Source organism: Coccidioides immitis (genome assembly GCF_000149335.2).
Source record: "Coccidioides immitis RS genomic scaffold supercont3.3, whole genome shotgun sequence".
In the NCBI taxonomy this organism is placed as follows: domain Eukaryota; kingdom Fungi; phylum Ascomycota; class Eurotiomycetes; order Onygenales; family Onygenaceae; genus Coccidioides; species Coccidioides immitis.
This window is the reverse complement of record NW_004504308.1, coordinates 1,100,705-1,118,216: the sequence shown is the minus strand read 5'-3', so window position 1 is coordinate 1,118,216 and position 17,512 is coordinate 1,100,705. Positions and strand designations below refer to the sequence as shown.

Here is a 17,512-nt window from a genome sequence, read left to right as displayed (position 1 = left end):
GAAACGACAGAAGGAGGGTGTTTCCGGAGGATTTGAGCTGCAAAGCCGTGATGGCTCGATCAGATAACAGATGACGTAGCGCCACTGATTGGCCTGGGCCACATTGCACGTGATCTCAGCCTGTGGCTTGGCGCTGGAAGATAACGCGCTGGTAATTACGGTATCAGGCCACGCCTGGTCGAACGATCCGGCTCGCAGCGTGTTTGGTTCCGGATCGACTGCAATACCGGGTACCTTACGCAATCCTCGCGTCCCATTGGCTGCTGCGCATGCGGCCCCGCCAGGCTGACAAAGCCGGTACCGAAATGAACCCCCTTACTCCCAAACTTCCAAACTCCCCCCAAGAATCCAATAATCCCTTCCCGGCTTCTTTATCTGATTTTATTTATTTCTTCCGCCAAACCCCCCCAAAGAGCACAACTCAACTGGCAGACAGCACTCTCCATCACCAGTTGATTCCGCTTCCACCGGCCTGCCCCTCCGCTGCTGGCTACGCTGATCAATTCGGGCAACCAAGATGTGAGTTGCTCTGCTCCCTTCTGCTCGCTGGCCCTGGCCCTGTCTGACTTACCGCCTGTTTTGCAGGAACTCGACCACCCTTCTCTCGCCGCCTCCCACCTCCTATTGGGGCCAGTTCGAGGAGATCTCGAAGTACAACACTCATCTGAACGTCGCTGAACGACTATGGGCGGCGTGGTACGCCTATATGCAGAATGATGTCCTTGCGACAGGCATCATGTCCTTCGTCATGCACGAGGTCGTCTACTTCGGCCGATCGCTACCTTGGATCATCATCGACAGAATAAAGTATTTCAACCGCTGGAAGATTCAGCACGTGAGTCAAAAATGTCATTGCACGCAAATTCTCTCGAACTCTAGCTGATGCCTCGTCAAGAACAAAATCCCAACAATCCAGGAACAATGGAACTGTGCGAAATTAGTCCTCCTCAGTCATTTTACTGTCGAGTTGCCTCAGATTTGGTACGTATATTGACCTAGGATAGCCGTTCCATCGACTCATCGCTAATTGATTTGGCAGGCTCTTCCACCCGATGGCTCAATATTTCGGTCTTGCAACCGGTGTCCCGTTCCCCTCGATCTGGAAGATGATGTATCAGATTGCTATATTCTTTGTGCTCGAAGATACATGGCATTATTTCTCTCACCGTGCCTTCCACTGGGGGCCACTCTACAAATCCGTGCACAAGATCCATCACCAGTACTCTGCCCCATTCGGACTTGCCGCTGAATACGCTTCTCCTATCGAAGTCATGGCTCTCGGATTTGGCACTGTCGGATGCCCGATCTTGTGGTGTGCATTCACCGGCGACCTCCACATCCTGACTATGTACATCTGGATCGTCCTTCGATTGTTCCAAGCCATTGACGCGCACAGCGGTTACGAGTTCCCATGGAGCTTGCATCACTTCCTCCCCTTCTGGGCGGGCGCTGACCATCATGACCTTCACCACGAAAAGTTTGTCGGGAACTACTCCAGCAGCTTCAGATGGTGGGACTACCTCCTTGATACCGAATATAGCCCCGAAGCTGTCCAGCGCCGGAGAGAGAAGTCAAAGGTCGCGAAAAAGACCGAGTGAAAAACTGAGAATAAACCCCGAATGAACCACGCTTTCGCTTCAATTTCGGCAATGGAGAGTGTTTCTAATCGATGCAGCTTCTACCATTACCACGTTTCGACTAACAAACCTTTTAATGTTTGGGTGCTAGGCGGAGTTTGCCGTTTATTATCCTTTTTTCTTGATTCTTATTCCGTCGTGCTCCCTTTTCGCGATAACGGCTCTTTTATACGTTCATAATGATTCCACCTTGTCTTGTACTTTTCTAAAACCTTTGCTCGAGGCGGCTAGTCATGGTTTTCCAGGGGATGTTGTTTTCCAGCACCTTACGTTGTAGCAAGCTACCTTGTTTCTTAGCTTCGCCCTGTTACCTATGATGTAGATAGATATTCCGTATACTTAATAATAACTACATGATGAAATCGTTAGTGTCGAAGAATCCCATTTTCAAATTGATCAAATCATATCTGATAGGGTCTTGCTACCACGCGCTAGGCGCCGTCACTGTGACTGCTCGGGGAACGGAGGAGGGACCACTATCTCCTCATGCAAGGATGCTTGCTCGTCGCAGAACCTGGCCATTCTCAGATCTTTGAGGCTAAGCCCGCGTGGACGGTGGGTGGTCCAGGTAATTGAAACCCGGTTATATACCTGGAAATAGAGAAGGAAGAGTAAGCCGGATATTGAAAAGCCTCGCGGCCGGATGAAAATGTCGAGGTACATACGTTGGTCCATTCAGGATGGTGTTTTTCGACACTGCATTGTTCCGCGACAGCCGACATGAAGGCCTATCCGTGACACGGGGCTAGATTAACCAACCAGCCTGCATCCATGCTAGAAGGTCATGAAAAGATCCCTTCGAGGGAGCGGAAGAGACGCACCCAGGCCTTTTTAAATGATTTGAACCTGTATTCCCTCTTAATGCCTTGAGCATCTTGGCATAGCTCCCATCTGCCTGCTTCTTTGCTGAGCAATGCCTCGAGCTCCGGCTGGGCGACGGACGGGTCGCATCCTTCTGAATATTGGATGCGGGGATTTGAAGATGGCCCGGAAGATGATGGAGCCAACGACATTGGCCTTGATTGCTTGACGTTGACAGTTGACAAGGGGCGATTTCTGAATGGGCTGGCCGTCGGCTTTGGGAAGATGTGAGGACGCAGCAGCAGGCGAATGGATGTCATCCGTACCACGGCCATTTTCGCTTAGCTACAGGTCTCCTTGCAATGCTGTGCAATGGCTGCTGGCCACCACCAAGGTCGATCGTGAACCGGGGGGAGAGGCTTTTTTGGGGCTATTGAGAAGGTTGGCCGAAGCCACTGAAACTCTGGAGCTTGATTATATCCAATCTGCGGCCGGCTCGTCACTCCGTAGTTATGTAGCTACATTACACTATCCGCCTGCGAAGAGGATATCTCAGTTTAGCAGGTTTGTACATGCATACGCAGTGCTACATTCGATATTTCCATCAAAAAGGTCCTTCTAAGACATTGCTTTCCGCTTACACAAGCGATGGAATTTGTGTCGCACTCGAGCCAGCAAAAAAGAAACTCGTCGTTGCGTGCCCCACCAGCGGAAAACCCTTCATTGGATGTCTGCATTCTCCAGGATACATTGCACCTCCAGAGAATGACAACTGTTGTCCGAACCCTGGCATCCGTTGCCAATGTGTTTTCTTCCCGTCTTCATCCACGACAAGAGATGATGAGATGACTTGCCGATGTTTTGATTTCGCCACCGTACAAAAAGCTAACTTAAATCCCCCTCCCCAAAGAGCAAACAACCACCAGCAAAAAGTCTCCCTGGACAGCACACGACTGCGCGTAGCTTCATACGCGCCCTGTTGGCGTCTGAAAGGGTACAATCCATCTTAAATCCCCCAAGTTGACTTCTTCCGTTCAAATCCCCTCTACGACTACCCCGAAGACTACGAAGCTTCTCTCAACATGGCAGAAGGGCCCAAATTCACAGTCCGCCCCGTGGCACGCCAGCCAAGGAACGACTCCAAGGATGCATTCCGGATTTTTATGTCCCCAGCGTCCCTTCTCCAGGTCCACTGCATAGTAGGGGAACCATGTCAACTGCGGCTCGATGGAGGTCCTCCCAAGACCGCAATTGCCTGGTCCGCCCCTGAAAGGATACACGACAATGTCGTCCAGACATCAAAACTCCTGCAGACGCTATACGGATTCAAACTCGGTGATAAGGTGACCGTCACCAGAGCCGAGGACTCGTTGAGGGACATAGGCGTCGTTCGTCTGGAAGAGTGCAGTGATCCGGCGGTGACTTCGACATGTGTAAAGCTGGACGAAAAAGATCAGCCGTACTGGGAATGGGCCCTGGAGCACCCCCTTTCCAAGTGTGAGATCCTGGCCGTAGATATGGTTTTTGAATGCGAGCTTAAGAAGTGCCGGAGGACCTTCAAAGTCGTGGAGATTGATCCTGGAAGGGAGCGGAGTGCAAACACCATTGCCCGTTTCACTTCAGAATCGAAAGTGAAGATTGGATCCGTGAAATTTGTATCTACGCCGAAGTCTGGACTTGAGGTCGATTCGTCTGGTTTGGGCGGCCTCGGTCCACAGATCAAACAGATCAACGAGAGACTGAGAGATTTTACGGCGGAGGCACAAAAGATTGATATGCCACCTTTTTTTAAAAATAGCGGTGGGATCCTCATTTACGGTTCGAAGGGAACCGGGAAGACTTCGCTGTTAGCTAAAATTGAAGCCGCCGGATGGAGAAACGTCTTTACCGTGAAAAGCTCCATAATCGGCCGATCAACGGTGGACGGGGAAGCTAAACTTCGGAAAATATTCGCTGAGGCACTCAAATCTCAGCCCAGCCTCATTGCTATAGACCAGCTGGACTTCCTTGCGCCAAGACGTGGTTCGAACGATGCTATGTCCATGGCATCCGTGCTGTGCGAAAACCTGGATTCACTTCAGAATAATCATGTCCTTGTGGTTGCATGCACCAGACATCCGAATGACGTGGATGACACCTTAAGAACTCCACATCGTTTAGGAATTGAAATTGAATTACCAGTACCAACCGGAAATGATCGAGCCGAGATCCTTAGGGCGCTGCGAGGATCGGCTGATCAGCCTTGTGATGATCTCCTGGCAAAAATAGCCGCTCAGACACATGGCTACGTTGGTGCGGATCTGTTTTCATTGCTGCAGCTTTCGTGTAGGAAAGCCCAGACGCGTCAGCTTTCCCAATCCGTCAAGGAAGAGGCAGGGCTAGATCAAAATCAGGCTCCGGCTGAGAATCCGGAGCTGGAGGAACCATCGAGGATTCCACTTGAGATACGGGAGGAAGATGTAGCGTTGGCATTACAAGAAACTCGGCCAACGGCCATGAGGGAGGTATTCTTGGAGACGCCTGCAGTAAGGTGGAAGGACATTGGCGGGCAGCGAGATATCAAGAGATATCTCCAGAAGGCTGTAGAACGGCCTCTGAGGGTACGTGATTCAATTCTGCCATACCAAGTTTGCATTTAGTTTATAACCCCTTTTACAGCATCCCGAGCGAATGAAGCGTTTCAATGTCAGCGGCAAGAAGGGTGTGCTACTATACGGGCCGCCAGGCTGCTCCAAGACACTAACTGTGAAGGCTCTCGCGACCGAGGCCGGATTGAACTTCTTGGCCGTCAAGGGTGCGGAAATCTTGAGTATGTACGTTGGTGAATCCGAGAGGGCACTGAGAGAAATATTCCGAAAGGCTCGAGCCGCCCGACCCAGCATTATCTTTTTCGACGAGATCGACGCCATCGCCGGGCGGCGAGGACCAGGCTCTCAGAGTGGCATTAATGTGCTCACAACTCTACTCAACGAAATGGATGGCATCGAGGAGTTGAAGAACGTCCTCGTTGTGGCAGCGACTAATAAGCCGGAGACTCTAGATCCAGCATTAATGCGACCGGGGAGATTAGATAACATTCTCTATGTTGGCCTGCCTGACATGGAGGCTCGCAAGGAGATACTCGACATCTGGTTCAGTAAATCCGAGGTTCACGACGAGGTTGACCCCATTGCACTGGCATCGCGGACCGAAGGATACTCGGGAGCAGAATTGGTGAATGTTTGTGAGACGGCGGCAGATGCTGCGCTAGATGAAGAAGAGGAGCTTGGTGAAGAGGGCAAGATAAAATGGGAGCATTTTGAGAAAGCGCTTGGACAGGTTCCAAAACAGATATCCCCGGCGGTAATCAGGGAGTACGATAGATGGAGCAAGGAATTTGGGAATAGATAGGCCCCCGTGTGCTCCATATCATGCGGACCGGAACCTCCATGGGGTCGGTGGCGCAATGCTTTAGCTTCCATGTTCTGTTGGAGACGAGCCTAAATTTATTTTTGAGTTGTTAGCTTGGGGTTATGAAGGCCGCACTGCAACAACAGCGCATAATATGTCAACTACTGATGAGCTTATGACAATTTCATGTGTAGGGTTAAGGTTTGCCTGGAGCCCAAGTAAATTACTCCGGGCAGTCTATTATTGGCGTGCCCCCCACAACGCACGGAGTACTTAGTGATACAAATGGGTCGGATTCGGACCTTGGACAAAAAGATCGAGTGATTCTTGTGAGTTCGTTACCGCATGAAGCGCTCTATGCTTGCGTGTAGGGAGTAGAAGACGTGTATGACTGCACAATTCATGGTGCTAGACTTGGTATGAGAAAAGAATGGTCATGTCGGCAATACTATGCCTGCTTTTTCCAAAAAAGAGGGAGGGAACAAAAAAGAAAAGAAAAGGAAAAAAAATTAAAAAATAAAAGGAGAAGTGGAATCGGACGAGTTCCAATTGCCCTTGTATGATGGATAGTTTTGCACCCACAGAGAGTCGAACTCTGGACCTCGTCATCACGGATTGATTCGTCCTACTAGTGACGCGCTCTACCAACTGAGCCATGAGTGCTGCTGGTGATTTGAAGTGACTGGAGTTCTGGGTGGGAAGGGTAGAGGGTTTGCGTCGGGAGCGAGAAGTAGCCAGGTAGTAAGTAGTTGGTTGTTGATGGCGATGCCGTGTGCTGCCTCACGTACGGGCGGACGGGGTGCCCTTATTAGTTGGCAGTTCGGGTCGACACACAGATAAAAAATTCGGCCCAAGGCCTCCGATGTTTCATTGCCCTCCCTCCCATTGTGAGAGGAAGAAGCCAGCCGTTAATCTCGGCTTCAAAAGAAAAGCTTTTAAAAAAAAGGAAATTTCAAGTGCTCCCACTCAGATTCGAACTGAGGACCTCATCATTACTAGTGATGCGCTCTACCAACTGAGCCATAGGAGCCGCTTTTGAGATGCTCTTCGACACTTTGCTTAATGAGGCAAAATATATATATATACTCATACATCGGCCGTCATCATCTCGACTCTTCATCCATCGGCCGGGTTTAAAAGTAGCTCTCGACAACTTCGACACAAAGCTTCAACGCAACCCAGTTTTGACGTAGCGCGGTCGACTGACTTAAATTTAAGCAAAGCTTGGCACGGAGCGTCAAACTGCAGAGAACCTAGCTAGTTGCTACTCAAAGCCAAAAGCAGCTGAGGCGAAACACGACTTTTGCTTCCAATCCTCCTTCGAATTTTAAACCCTCTTGAGCTCTACTTTCGGCGAAGATGCCGACGCGACGCTCTATTTCTCGCTCTATCTCGCCCTCGCGCAGCCGCTCCCCTCCTCCTCGAGACCGCTCTAGATCTGTCTCCTCTGGCCGCTCCCGATCAGCTTCACCGCGTCGTTCACCATCTCCTCGCGCACGCTCGCGCTCGCGCTCACGCTCTAGAACTCCCCGGTCGCGAACGAGATCATTGACACCTCGGTCTCGAAGCCCCAGTCCCAGGCGCAATGGACGTGGAAGAGGCAGATCGCTATCGAGAACAGACAGCAGAAGCCCGTACTCGTCCCGAACCCCGAGCAGAGATAGACATGGAGGAAGATATCGCGATAGGAGCTATTCACGAAGCCCAAGTCCGCCAAGACGGAGCACAAAGGTAATACTTTCTTGCAACGTCGCGAGCCGCGGAAATCTCGGTTGAGATGAGCACTGACGGTCGTGTTCAGATTGTCGTTGAGAAATTGACCAAGAACGTGAATGAGGATCACCTTCGTGAAATATTCGGTGCCTATGGTGACATTCAGAGCATTGACTTACCGATGAATCGCCAATGTATGCTCTTCCGTAGCCCTTTTGCTGGGTTTGCCCTTTCAATGTTAACAGACATGGCAGTTATGACAAACCGCGGGACAGCGTATATATGCTATTACGATGCCGCTGATGCCGAGTCAGCAATCGCCCACATGCACGAAGGCCAACTAGACGGCGCCGTCCTCAGTGTTTCCATCGTTCTTCCCCGCCGCACATTCTCCCGCTCACCACCTCCAGCACGGATATCCACGCGCCCCGAACCTCGACGACCGGTATACCCAGCACCTTCACGGTATCGATCTCCTCCACGTAGGCGATTCAGAGCGCCGCGAGGCATGGACAGACATGATTTGTATCGCCCAAGGTCTGTATCGAGGTCGAGATCGCGTACAAGGTCGCCACCACCACCGGCTAGATCTCCGTTATATTCATCACGATCACCGACTCCACCACCGCGAAGAAGAGGTAGAAGAGACAGCTATGATTCGCCTAGGCGAAGAAGACGGGGTTCAAGTTACGATAGCCTGAGCAACAGGAGTCGAAGCCCAAGTCGCTCAAGATACAGCCGGAGATGATTCAAGAAAAGTGCTTAGTCGTATTTTACAGTGCTTGAGACAAATGGAGTTTGACTGGGATTTTCTACTTCCTTTCTAGAGGTTTGGGTTGGTATCATGCGTTAGTAGCTTATTTCAAGCCGGGGCTTCTGTACACCAGGAGATTTCGAACATCGCAAGAAGCAAGGGGGGAAAAAAAAAAAAAGAAAAAAAAAGGAATAATCTTCATGGTATTTCAAACACTCCCACATGTACACAGCCATTAGTAGCTAGTTCGTTATTCGACTAAAATTCCTACAAATCATGTACTCTTGTGAAGAATATATGCAGTCCGCTTAGAAGAAAGCACACCATCCAATATACATCGCTGCCAAATTCCTTATGCTTGTTGCTTGTATTATTAACTCGTCTACCTGTCCGCCAACGGATAGGGGAACAGATTCGCCTGGTAACAGGCCGCGAAGTCTATTCCTGACAAACTCGAGAACGGCCTCAGGGGTATCAGGAACGCGTGGGTTGGTTCGTTTCTATTCCGCTTGTTAGCAAGCATGCTCATAATTTACGGATAAGGAGGGGAGGCTTACCTTCTTATCGATAAAATCTGTCGTCGGATCATGGAGGAATGTTTCGAGAATGGTCATTAGGGAGTCTTCATTTTGGCGTAGTAGACCCTGGGTAAGCTCGCAGGTCTTTCGAAACGGACCTAAGGCATCGTGCACTGATTAGTGAGAACAATTCTTTATGCTAACGACGGTTTGGAGAAGAACAACCATTATATCCATACGCTCCGAATGCATCAATCATATTATGAGTGAGTCGAAACGGTACCAATTCGGGCATCTCGAGTGTCAAACCCTGGTAAATATGAAAGTTAGGCAGACCATCATCTGAAAAATACAGCAGATAAAAACAGCGTACCTTGTCGAAAAGACAGTTGAAGTCAACATGAAGGATTTCTCCTGTTCCTTCTTCGAAGAGAATATTTTCTCCGTGTCTGTCCCCAAGCCTGTAATGCATGAGCTAAATGCAACGACTACCAACACAATCTCGGATACTCACCCTAATGAAGAACCAACCATAGACATTACAGCGCAGGATCTCGTATATCTCAGTCTGGCTGTAAGCCATGCTGACGGTTCGGGGAACATCTCAACAAACCACTCATGCAAAACGGGGGGATACCTAGCCAGTCATGTAAGCATATATTCCCTAAGGTCATTTCAAGAGCTGTAATTTACTTCGTCAAGAGCTTCGAGAATGCCGCAAGCTTTGAATCGCTTGAGGACGTTTCCGTCAAGTAATGCTTGATCTCAGTGTACTGTGACCTAGTTTTAGTCCGGGAGTCCTCGTCGTCGGATTTCGGAAAGCTTACATTTATCATAATGCCACGCGCCTTCAGCAGCTTTGTGACGATCTCTCTCAAAGGCCGCAGCCCATCAACCCATTCAATAAGGCCACACCGCTCGTTCAGCGGCGTAACAGCATATGTTTTGATATATAAGCGGCGCTTATTCGATTCTAAATCCCTCTTCAAGAATCGATTAATCATAGTATTGTACTCCATCAGGCGTTGATCTTTGCGGAGATCATCTTTCGGTTTGCAGAGAAGGCTATATACTTTGCCATCAGAGCCTCGAATGCTTATTTTCCGTGGTCTTTGCATTGAGAGAAGGACAAGGCCTTCGTCGAGCACCGCTGCAAAGAGAGTTAGTACTGGATATGTCAGCTAGAACAAGGTCACATAGCATACTTTCGATAGTTATTGGGTCGTTTGCAAACGCTCGGAATGTCTTTAAGAAGTTTGTCTCGTGACTCGCAGGTAAGATAGGAGTCAAGGTCGTTTCCAGAGGGATAACAAGTCGACAAGGAGCCACTCGATGATTAAAACCCAAATGACGAGCCAAACTAACTTTCATTACCCTATCTTCGACTGGTGCACCGCATAGTTTCAAAAGTTCGTCCGAGAATTTCTGCCCCTGATTCATGATTACCCGAATATCCGCTGCTGAGATATCTGTTTTCTGCTTTTTTGCAGTTTCCTGAGACCCGTCAGTAAAGTTAAGTATTAAAAGCTAACTGAAAATTACTAACGGTTATTTTATGAATGCAGGCCAACCCCCTAGAGGCGCGATCCTTCGTGGAAGATTTCAAGACCGCGAGAAGAGTCCACAACCCCTGCTGAGGAAACGCATGGACCGTCTTCACCACGATTTGTGTTAAAATGTTGTAGACCGTGTTATTCGAGTGGCATATGCGTGTGACAACTTGTGGCAGAATGGTAAATAACTTCTAACATTAGCTACCAAGAACTCGCCAGCTTGAGAAGAATACCATACCAGTGCAGCCGGGATTCTGTTGATATATTTGCGAAACTGGGCATTCATGTCATCGAGGCTTCTTTTGCGCTGTGTCATATTGTGCTTTTGGAATTCCCTTGTATAATCATTAGCATTTTGCAAAATTTCTATTTTTTGGTCCACCTACTCGTTATCCCCCCTTTTAGGATCAAATGGCAGGTTCACTGCGGATGCATGCTCAAGCCACAATGTTAGAGCCTTCGGTAAACTTTGGAACACATACTTATTCCCATGGGCAAGGGATCGTAGGTAGTTATCAATCACCAACTTGGCCGCTTCGCCACTCAGGCTATCCTTCGGATTAACAGAGGAACAGAAGGATTAAGGTGTATACGCACTATATTTGAGCTTCTTTTCCAATAGGCTTGGCTTTTTCGGAATCCAATATCTTTGCATAATGCTTTCCAAGGTAGTAATGAGCCTTTTCCCATCTAGAGGCTAGTTGTCAACAAAAATGCGGCTACATGAGCTGTGTTATTCAACCAACCTTGTATGAAACTTGATAGCCTGTCGATACTTTTGAATTATGACTTCTGATTGAGTCTGACCAGCGCTGTCCATCCATCTAGCGAGGAGAAGATGTGCCTGAGACTATTAGGATAACTTTTACACGCAATCTCCAGTTTCAACTTACCCGCGCAGTGAGCATGTTCTGTTTATGCTGATCGTCTGCAGTGGAAGTCTCAGTCAAATCTTCCCCGGGGCTTTTATCGAAGGATCCGAATGCGTTAGCCGCAATAGCACTTTCAAGAGTTCTGATTGCTTTCCTATGATGACCCTCCTTCCACAACAATCTGGCGTATTCAATAGTTGCAGATTTGTCCTTCAATTGGGCGGCATGAAGGACAGCGTTGAACGCTTGCTCTGTAGAGTTAGCTTTCCGTGCGAGCCTGGAGATGATCAACCAAATGGAGGCGACATCCAGCTCATTGAATGGAGGCCTTATCAACATGAGTTAGCTCCAAAACCACCTAGAAATAATACTTCTCATGAAGCCTAAGCAGCAAGCATGGATGTGGAACAGTACGCACAGTAATTCCATGATTGCTCGTCTGAGACCAAGAATATATTGCTTATCCGAAATGCAGCCCCCAAGAATCGCCAATCTTCGATCGAGAGTATCAAATAGCGTTTCGCGAGAGGGGGAAGACTCGGACTCCATATTGGTTAGGAGTTCCATCTCCGCAAGAACATGTAGTTTTGAGATGCTATCATGGCTTGCTTGAAACGAAGAAACTGAATTTGATGTCAGGCCTTTAGCAACATTTAGGCGCAACTCATTGATTTTGTTCTTAAATGATTGATCTCTCGCGCGAATTGCAGCCAACGCAGACCCAACACCAATCGTGAAATCCCCAACTCCATGTTTGGGGCGCTGTGCAAGGTAGGTTTCCAACCGGTCCCATTTGCTGGTTACCCACGAGGCCTCCACGGCAAATGGCAGCATCTTTGGCAGCGTGGCTTCGGTGGTTTTCAATGAACCAAATTGGTTTAGAAGGACGTCTATCAAAATGTAAGCATAATACTAGCTATATGATACCGCTAAGGATGCTTACCATGCTGCCCAGACTCCTTCAAACATGTTAACAAATTCATCTGAACATCAATATCTTCCGGTGTCTTATTTAGTTGAAGCTCGTACCAGGTTTGGGCGGCAACCCATCGCCCAGCTTTGCGGTGTTCGAGAATCTGTTGATCGATATTAAGGACATGGAGATGGGAGGAAATACCTTCAATGCCATCTGGTTCATCAATTTGTGTGTAGATATCCTGTAGCTTCTGATAAAGAGACTCCAACTCGGAAGAATCCGTTACCGTTTTGGACCTCTGCTGCCTAATGTACTGCTCCCAGTGAAAGAGCGCCCGGGCGTAAGATTTGCACTCAACAGCGCGTCGAGAAATAACTTCGGCCGGGATAGAAGATAGCAATGCTTCCACCCGTTTCACCTGGACCGTGCGTCCGTCCATTGTTTCTCTGCGATCACGACTTGTAGTGGAGCCTGTAAGCTCTCGCTTTTTGCCTTGTACCCAGCGCGACAAGTAGTCTAGCACACCGAATACACTCTACATAATATGGTTAGCAGCAGCCACAGCCAAATCCAATCCAAACGAACCTCACTGCACAACAAGATATTCTCTTGCATATGATGATTATGCTCCGGAAGTGTATATTCTAAGACATTGGCGAGTTCTTTTCGTATGCATTGTCGAATTTCATCGTCGTCACTGATTGCGGCATTAAGTGCAGCAAACGGGAGAAGGAAAGCTGCAATAGAGATATCCTGACTCCGAATAATCCGACTGCTTATATTGAAAATCATCCTAGTGTTTGTATCATTGCCTTTTTGTAACAGATCTAGCACAAATGTACGAAGCCACTCCGGGTGGCTAATATTGGACGAAAATAATGGATAGTTGCAGGATGTGCTGATAGCTCCTATGATCACCGTATATTTCGAGCTAAGGAAAGGCGTCAGAGTGTTTCTCACATATTCTGGAAGCGACAGCCAGCGTCGATACATCTCCCCCGATTCAAGGTCCTGAGTACGCGGTGGTACCACCGAAGTCAAGCCGCAGTATTTTAGGAGTGATTGCATGGCATAGGCAAGAAAACCCTGTGATCGAGTATTAGATGCAGAAAGGAAAGCTTCGACCAGGACATGCTGCAAGAAAAATAGTGCAAAATCAACCGTCTCATCCGCTCTTTGGAAATTGGAGAGGACGAGGATATCCTTTTTCTCTTTCACCAGATCAATGCGGCTAGGGTCGAGGCACCCGATAATACCGAGACATTTGGCGGATAATAACATGATATTTTCAGACGTCGGGTTGAATTTCGCACAACAATCGAGTAATGACCGTGTCAGCCGGCCGGCAATATTTTGATTCGGCTGCTCGTTGATTGCAGCTCGGTGAATAAATTCTTCATGTTTTCGCAGCTGTGGAACTAGCTCTTCAAGTGCTTGCTCGACAACAACTTGGTTTTCGTTCTGGCATCGAAGACAAAAAGTTTCGAACTGGCTCCGGATGTCCATTCCTTCTTTTAAATCCGAGATCTTTTTAGAGAGATTCGCCATTTCTGGTATTGACGCAAGAGACGGCATGGTGGTAAATGTATTTGCAACAAGCTCCTGGCAGTTTTCCAATATATGCTCAACAAGCTCAATTGCTTTTTGCCGAGACCGCGCCCGAAATTTTGTCCAGTTTTTTACGATTATCGCAAAACTTTGGTCAATCAAAGCTTCAACATCTATGTCGTCGAGTAAGGTGACCATGGTGCACCAAGAAGAAAAGGCGTGCTCCCGTAACTCTTCCATGTCAAGAGCTGAACGAAGGCAAGCACATATCTAGATATAATTTTAGTTCAACGCCAAAGGTTTCAAAGGAGCGGATTATCCCAATACTGACCTGTGGTAAGGCTATACTGATGCTGGCGCCAGCTATTTTTACCATTTGGCCTATCGCGATTACACTGCGTTTTTTCTCTACTATAGACTGTCGTATCTGAAAATCGTTAATCACATTCGCGAATTCGGTAATTATTCCAAGGACATGCCCTTCCAGAAAGGCAGTGAGTGGATTAATTATCCCGGAAGAACTCTCCTGGCCGGGTAGGAGGGGTGTAACCGACGCTACAAGCTCTAAAGCTTTGTAGTGCTGCGAAAAGCTTAGCGATAATTCGTAAATTAGTCTTGATTTCGTACCTTGGATTTTTCACCTGCTGAGGAATCGCCAATTCCCTTTAGAAGTTCACAGGCAATTAAGATCGGTTCCATTCTGACCAGGGCCGCGAGATCTTGATCTTTAAACCCTGGGGCCACTTCAGAGAGAATAGTTGGGACCATGGTTTCTAAGTCGGAAAACTCCTGAGTCAATAAAAGACACAGGATAGCCGCAATGTTGACACCACTAGTACAAAGTTGAAAAACGGTTTTGTCCTCGTAGGTCCGCGCAATTCTGGCGATGATATCTTTCTTGCGGGTCATAACAAGATATGGCAAGATGTGTACTTCTGTTAGTCGCAAAAAGTTATCGACTTTCATTCCGATTAAGTCACATAAAAGATCTGCCATATGCGGCCTTGTCTGCAGATGCTTTATGACTAGCACTGATAACGTTCTCCAGAAGGGTCGAAAAAGCGCGGCAGGAGTAAGTGCCAGGTGTTGGGCTAGTTTCGACAGCTTCAACTATCAGTGAACGCCAAAAGAAAAAGTAGAAGCTTAGACAGACTTACCTCGGTGTATGCGACTCCACTAATAAAAGGGCTGGTATGGCCCAAATACTCCAGAAGACGGAGAAGAACAATATTCATTTCCTCATCACCAGATACCCTAAAATTGTCAACGCACTGGGAAACTTTATTTCCACAAGATATCAACTCACTCTGCAATGCGCCGTAGCACCATAATACACGTTTCCTGTACAGATAGTTCATTCTTCTCTTGGAGCTGTTGGAGGTACTTCAATGCTATAACAAAATTATTCCGGCGAACGTCTTCATCGAGCGGCGCTCTTAAAAAGATGGCCATTGTTTTCCTAAACAAAGGTCAGAATTGAGAATCACCGATGTTGGAATAGGGTGATGCCTACCCGGCAGCGATTCTGAGCTCTCGCACGGAACTACAGAGAGATTGCAGGCAAAATTCTCCATATGGCGCCCCTCCCAGTTGCGAGCCTTCACTTTTCGAGTCATGGATCAATATGTTTTGCAGAGCTAGCATTCCCGCAACCCGACATTCTGCAGACCTGCGGAGCGTGGGTATCAAACTGGCCAGGGTTGCGCGTAACTCGTCAAACCTCTGCCTTTGTTTGCATATAGCACTTGCGGTTTTCCAACCACTACTGTCGCAAATTTCGCATCGATATATAGAAGTAGGTACATCCATACGCTCCTCAATAGTTATACTACCAGACAAGGCACAAGCAAGGTGACCAAGATGAAGCAGAGTTTCACATTTCTCATTAGCGGACAGGTCAGGAAAGGCATCCCTATGAAGGTTAGCAGAAATTGATGGTCAAGCAACACAACAACTTACATGATTGAAGGATCCATATCTTCGAGTCTATTTACGGGTAAAGATCCTACTATGGTACAGATAGCATTTGTAACTATCTGTGGAATGTCAAGTACGCTGTTGTTTTTTCCCATGTCCATAAGGCGGGGGCGTTTGCGAGCTCTCTCAGAGTCGGGGGTGCTAGGATTCAGCCCATTTTCGGGTGGAACAGGTTCATTGATCACAGTACTTTCCCGGGCACGAAGGACTGACTGAGAAGAGGTGCGCCGTTGAAATTTAGATGACGGTCCGGGAGCATAATAGTCCCCCTGCACTACCCTAACAGTTACGTGCTATTGAAGATATTAGCAGTGCTTTGAGAGAACGGACACCAGTGGATGCAACGCAACCTGAAAGGACTGATGCAACGCTGCAAACTTATCTGCATCTGACGTGAGTTCCTCCAAATCTTCAAGGAAATGCTCTGCAATGAGTTCGTGTGCTGTGGGACAGCTATGCGACGCTCGCATAACCTCACTCAACAGCTGGCTTAGAGCATGTTGTAGATCAAAGCTGCGTTGTAATTTGGTCGATGATAACATATCCGCGCCGTTTTGGACTAGCGCACGCATAACTCTCTCGTCAAGACCTAGACCCAGCCGTTGGGAGCATGAGAAACATCGTTTCGCGAGGAAAATCAAGTCTGTGAGAAGGTTCACGGCATGCTCCTCTTGCAGCTGGGTTTCTGCCAACTCAAACCATATAAAAATCGACTTCCATAATCTTTGATAGCATTGAAGATTCCATAGGATGCATTCTCGAAAAAAATAAGCACGTGAATGGAACGCTGGTGTCGAAATGGGGCTGCAAAATGATTCTAAAACTTGGAAACATGTCTTTGCGACGACGAAAAGACTACCAAGTGGTCGTCGAGTAACTGCAGACCGAGGGATATTGAGTGTCTCTAAGCAGTTGGCGAATACATTTGACCACGACGGAAAGTAGAGAGGTGTAATTGCAACCTCACGACCACCAGATGCGCCGGTATTTTCGATAGAGACAATCAGGTCTAAGCGACATCAGCAGCCATACCATAGCTATACCACACTAACAAATACTAACCTATCACACATGCTCTAAGAAACCAGATGATTGATCTAGAAGAGTGCCACGATCTGCTAGCCTTGAACTGGCAAGTATAAGTAATGGACAACACACGACAAATTTTTTCCCGCACAGCTTTTTCATCCCAGGCACAGAGAAAGGCTAGGTGAAAAGGAATAATCCAGGTAAACAAAGGCGCCCCAGCAGTATCCTGACCCAGAAAGCCAGGATCGCACGGCTCGCGTAAAACGTGCGGTGCCTTTTGTATGGCCATTTGCACGATATCGAGGCAATCCACAACTTGCCCGAGAACATCCCCTTTTGGCACATTGGCCTTCCGTCTTTTAAGCAACGGCTCAAGACCAGCTTTGATGACCACGCAAATCAAAGTATGGATATCACTTAGGTTGTCATCAAGATTAACCTGGCCGTTTTCATCTTGATCAAAGATTTCTCGGCGCAATTGAGAAAATGTTTCGCGCTCAATGCCATGATCCCCATTCCTCCCTGGCGCGAGGTGAGGTGCTAGGTGAGCGGCAATGAGTGAAGAGGCGGGCTCCCCAAGATTGCTCACAGAATGCTGTCCAGACCGACCCGGCTTCGTTTCATTATGTGCAGCCATGTGGATTCCATCGCATGCTACATCGAGAAGCGGAAAACTTCAAGCAGAGCAGTCAATAAAGAAAGGAAAACAATAGAATACAACGACCAAGAGAGGATGCGGGGTTGGGCGTGTGGGGAGAGATGCTGTCCAGCCTGATATTCTAAATTTGGTGGACTCGACGCTGC

At 48.0% G+C, this 17,512-nt stretch overlaps 5 protein-coding genes and 2 non-coding genes across 7 annotated transcripts; 3 read left to right on the top strand and 4 right to left on the bottom strand.

Moving 5' to 3' along the window:
• Nucleotides 1–269: 269 nt before the first annotated feature.
• CIMG_08508 (C-4 methyl sterol oxidase Erg25) lies at nt 270–2,008 on the top strand (the record flags this gene model as incomplete). The annotated part of the gene is made up of 4 exons (XM_001241344.2): nt 270–523; nt 586–835; nt 896–981; nt 1,040–2,008. The coding sequence occupies 4 exons, from the start codon at nt 270–272 to the stop codon at nt 1,596–1,598; spliced, it is 1,149 nt and encodes a 382-aa protein (XP_001241345.2). The 3' UTR covers nt 1,599–2,008.
• A 70-nt stretch (nt 2,009–2,078) lies between these two features.
• On the bottom strand, nt 2,079–2,773 carry CIMG_08509 (4a-hydroxytetrahydrobiopterin dehydratase; the record flags this gene model as incomplete). The annotated part of the gene is made up of 3 exons (XM_001241345.1): nt 2,079–2,228; nt 2,303–2,365; nt 2,459–2,773. 3 exons carry the CDS (start codon nt 2,771–2,773, stop codon nt 2,079–2,081), a joined length of 528 nt encoding a protein of 175 aa, XP_001241346.1.
• A 747-nt stretch (nt 2,774–3,520) lies between these two features.
• Nucleotides 3,521–6,051, top strand: CIMG_08510 (AAA family ATPase; the record flags this gene model as incomplete). Its single annotated transcript, XM_001241346.2, has 2 exons — nt 3,521–5,038; nt 5,097–6,051. 2 exons carry the CDS (start codon nt 3,521–3,523, stop codon nt 5,826–5,828), a joined length of 2,250 nt encoding a protein of 749 aa, XP_001241347.1. The 3' UTR covers nt 5,829–6,051.
• A 350-nt stretch (nt 6,052–6,401) lies between these two features.
• CIMG_15070 lies at nt 6,402–6,491 on the bottom strand. The gene has a single exon. It is a non-coding gene; the product is annotated as a tRNA-Thr (tRNA).
• Nucleotides 6,492–6,785: 294 nt separating this feature from the next.
• Nucleotides 6,786–6,858, bottom strand: CIMG_15069. Its single transcript has one exon. It is a non-coding gene; the product is annotated as a tRNA-Thr (tRNA).
• A 131-nt stretch (nt 6,859–6,989) lies between these two features.
• CIMG_12189 (RNA-binding protein with serine-rich domain 1) lies at nt 6,990–8,569 on the top strand. The gene is made up of 3 exons (XM_012358591.1): nt 6,990–7,559; nt 7,630–7,735; nt 7,796–8,569. Exons 1-3 carry the CDS (start codon nt 7,188–7,190, stop codon nt 8,287–8,289), a joined length of 972 nt encoding a protein of 323 aa, XP_012214014.1. The 5' UTR covers nt 6,990–7,187; the 3' UTR covers nt 8,290–8,569.
• Nucleotides 8,478–17,397, bottom strand: CIMG_08512 (UVSB PI-3 kinase). The gene is made up of 25 exons (XM_001241348.2): nt 16,742–17,397; nt 16,030–16,688; nt 15,662–15,972; nt 15,216–15,614; nt 15,009–15,161; nt 14,860–14,956; nt 14,330–14,806; nt 14,034–14,282; nt 12,740–13,972; nt 12,182–12,689; nt 11,657–12,128; nt 11,260–11,566; nt 11,113–11,210; nt 10,964–11,056; nt 10,753–10,914; nt 10,605–10,701; nt 10,360–10,554; nt 10,019–10,307; nt 9,641–9,963; nt 9,507–9,586; nt 9,328–9,450; nt 9,187–9,274; nt 9,039–9,123; nt 8,853–8,971; nt 8,478–8,795 (listed from the first exon to the last, which is right to left on the bottom strand). Exons 1-25 carry the CDS (start codon nt 17,343–17,345, stop codon nt 8,604–8,606), a joined length of 7,413 nt encoding a protein of 2,470 aa, XP_001241349.2. The 5' UTR covers nt 17,346–17,397; the 3' UTR covers nt 8,478–8,603.
• Between the last annotated feature and the right edge of the window lie 115 nt (nt 17,398–17,512).

What these genes read in the sequence shown, in the direction of transcription:
- CIMG_08512 (XM_001241348.2), bottom strand. Translation starts at nt 17,345, where the DNA reads ATGGCTGCACATAATGAAACGAAGCCGGGTCGGTCTGGACAGCATTCT. An exon ending in AGAACATGCTCACTGCGCGG is followed by an intron (nt 11,211 to 11,259) that starts GTAAGTTGAAAC and finishes TAATAGTCTCAG; the next exon opens with GCACATCTTCTCCTCGCTAG. An exon ending in CCTGCATTCATAAAATAACC is followed by an intron (nt 10,308 to 10,359) that starts GTTAGTAATTTT and finishes GACGGGTCTCAG; the next exon opens with GAAACTGCAAAAAAGCAGAA.
- CIMG_12189 (XM_012358591.1), top strand. Translation starts at nt 7,188, where the DNA reads ATGCCGACGCGACGCTCTATTTCTCGCTCTATCTCGCCCTCGCGCAGC. An exon ending in CGCCAAGACGGAGCACAAAG is followed by an intron (nt 7,560 to 7,629) that starts GTAATACTTTCT and finishes GGTCGTGTTCAG; the next exon opens with ATTGTCGTTGAGAAATTGAC. An exon ending in CTTACCGATGAATCGCCAAT is followed by an intron (nt 7,736 to 7,795) that starts GTATGCTCTTCC and finishes CAGACATGGCAG; the next exon opens with TTATGACAAACCGCGGGACA.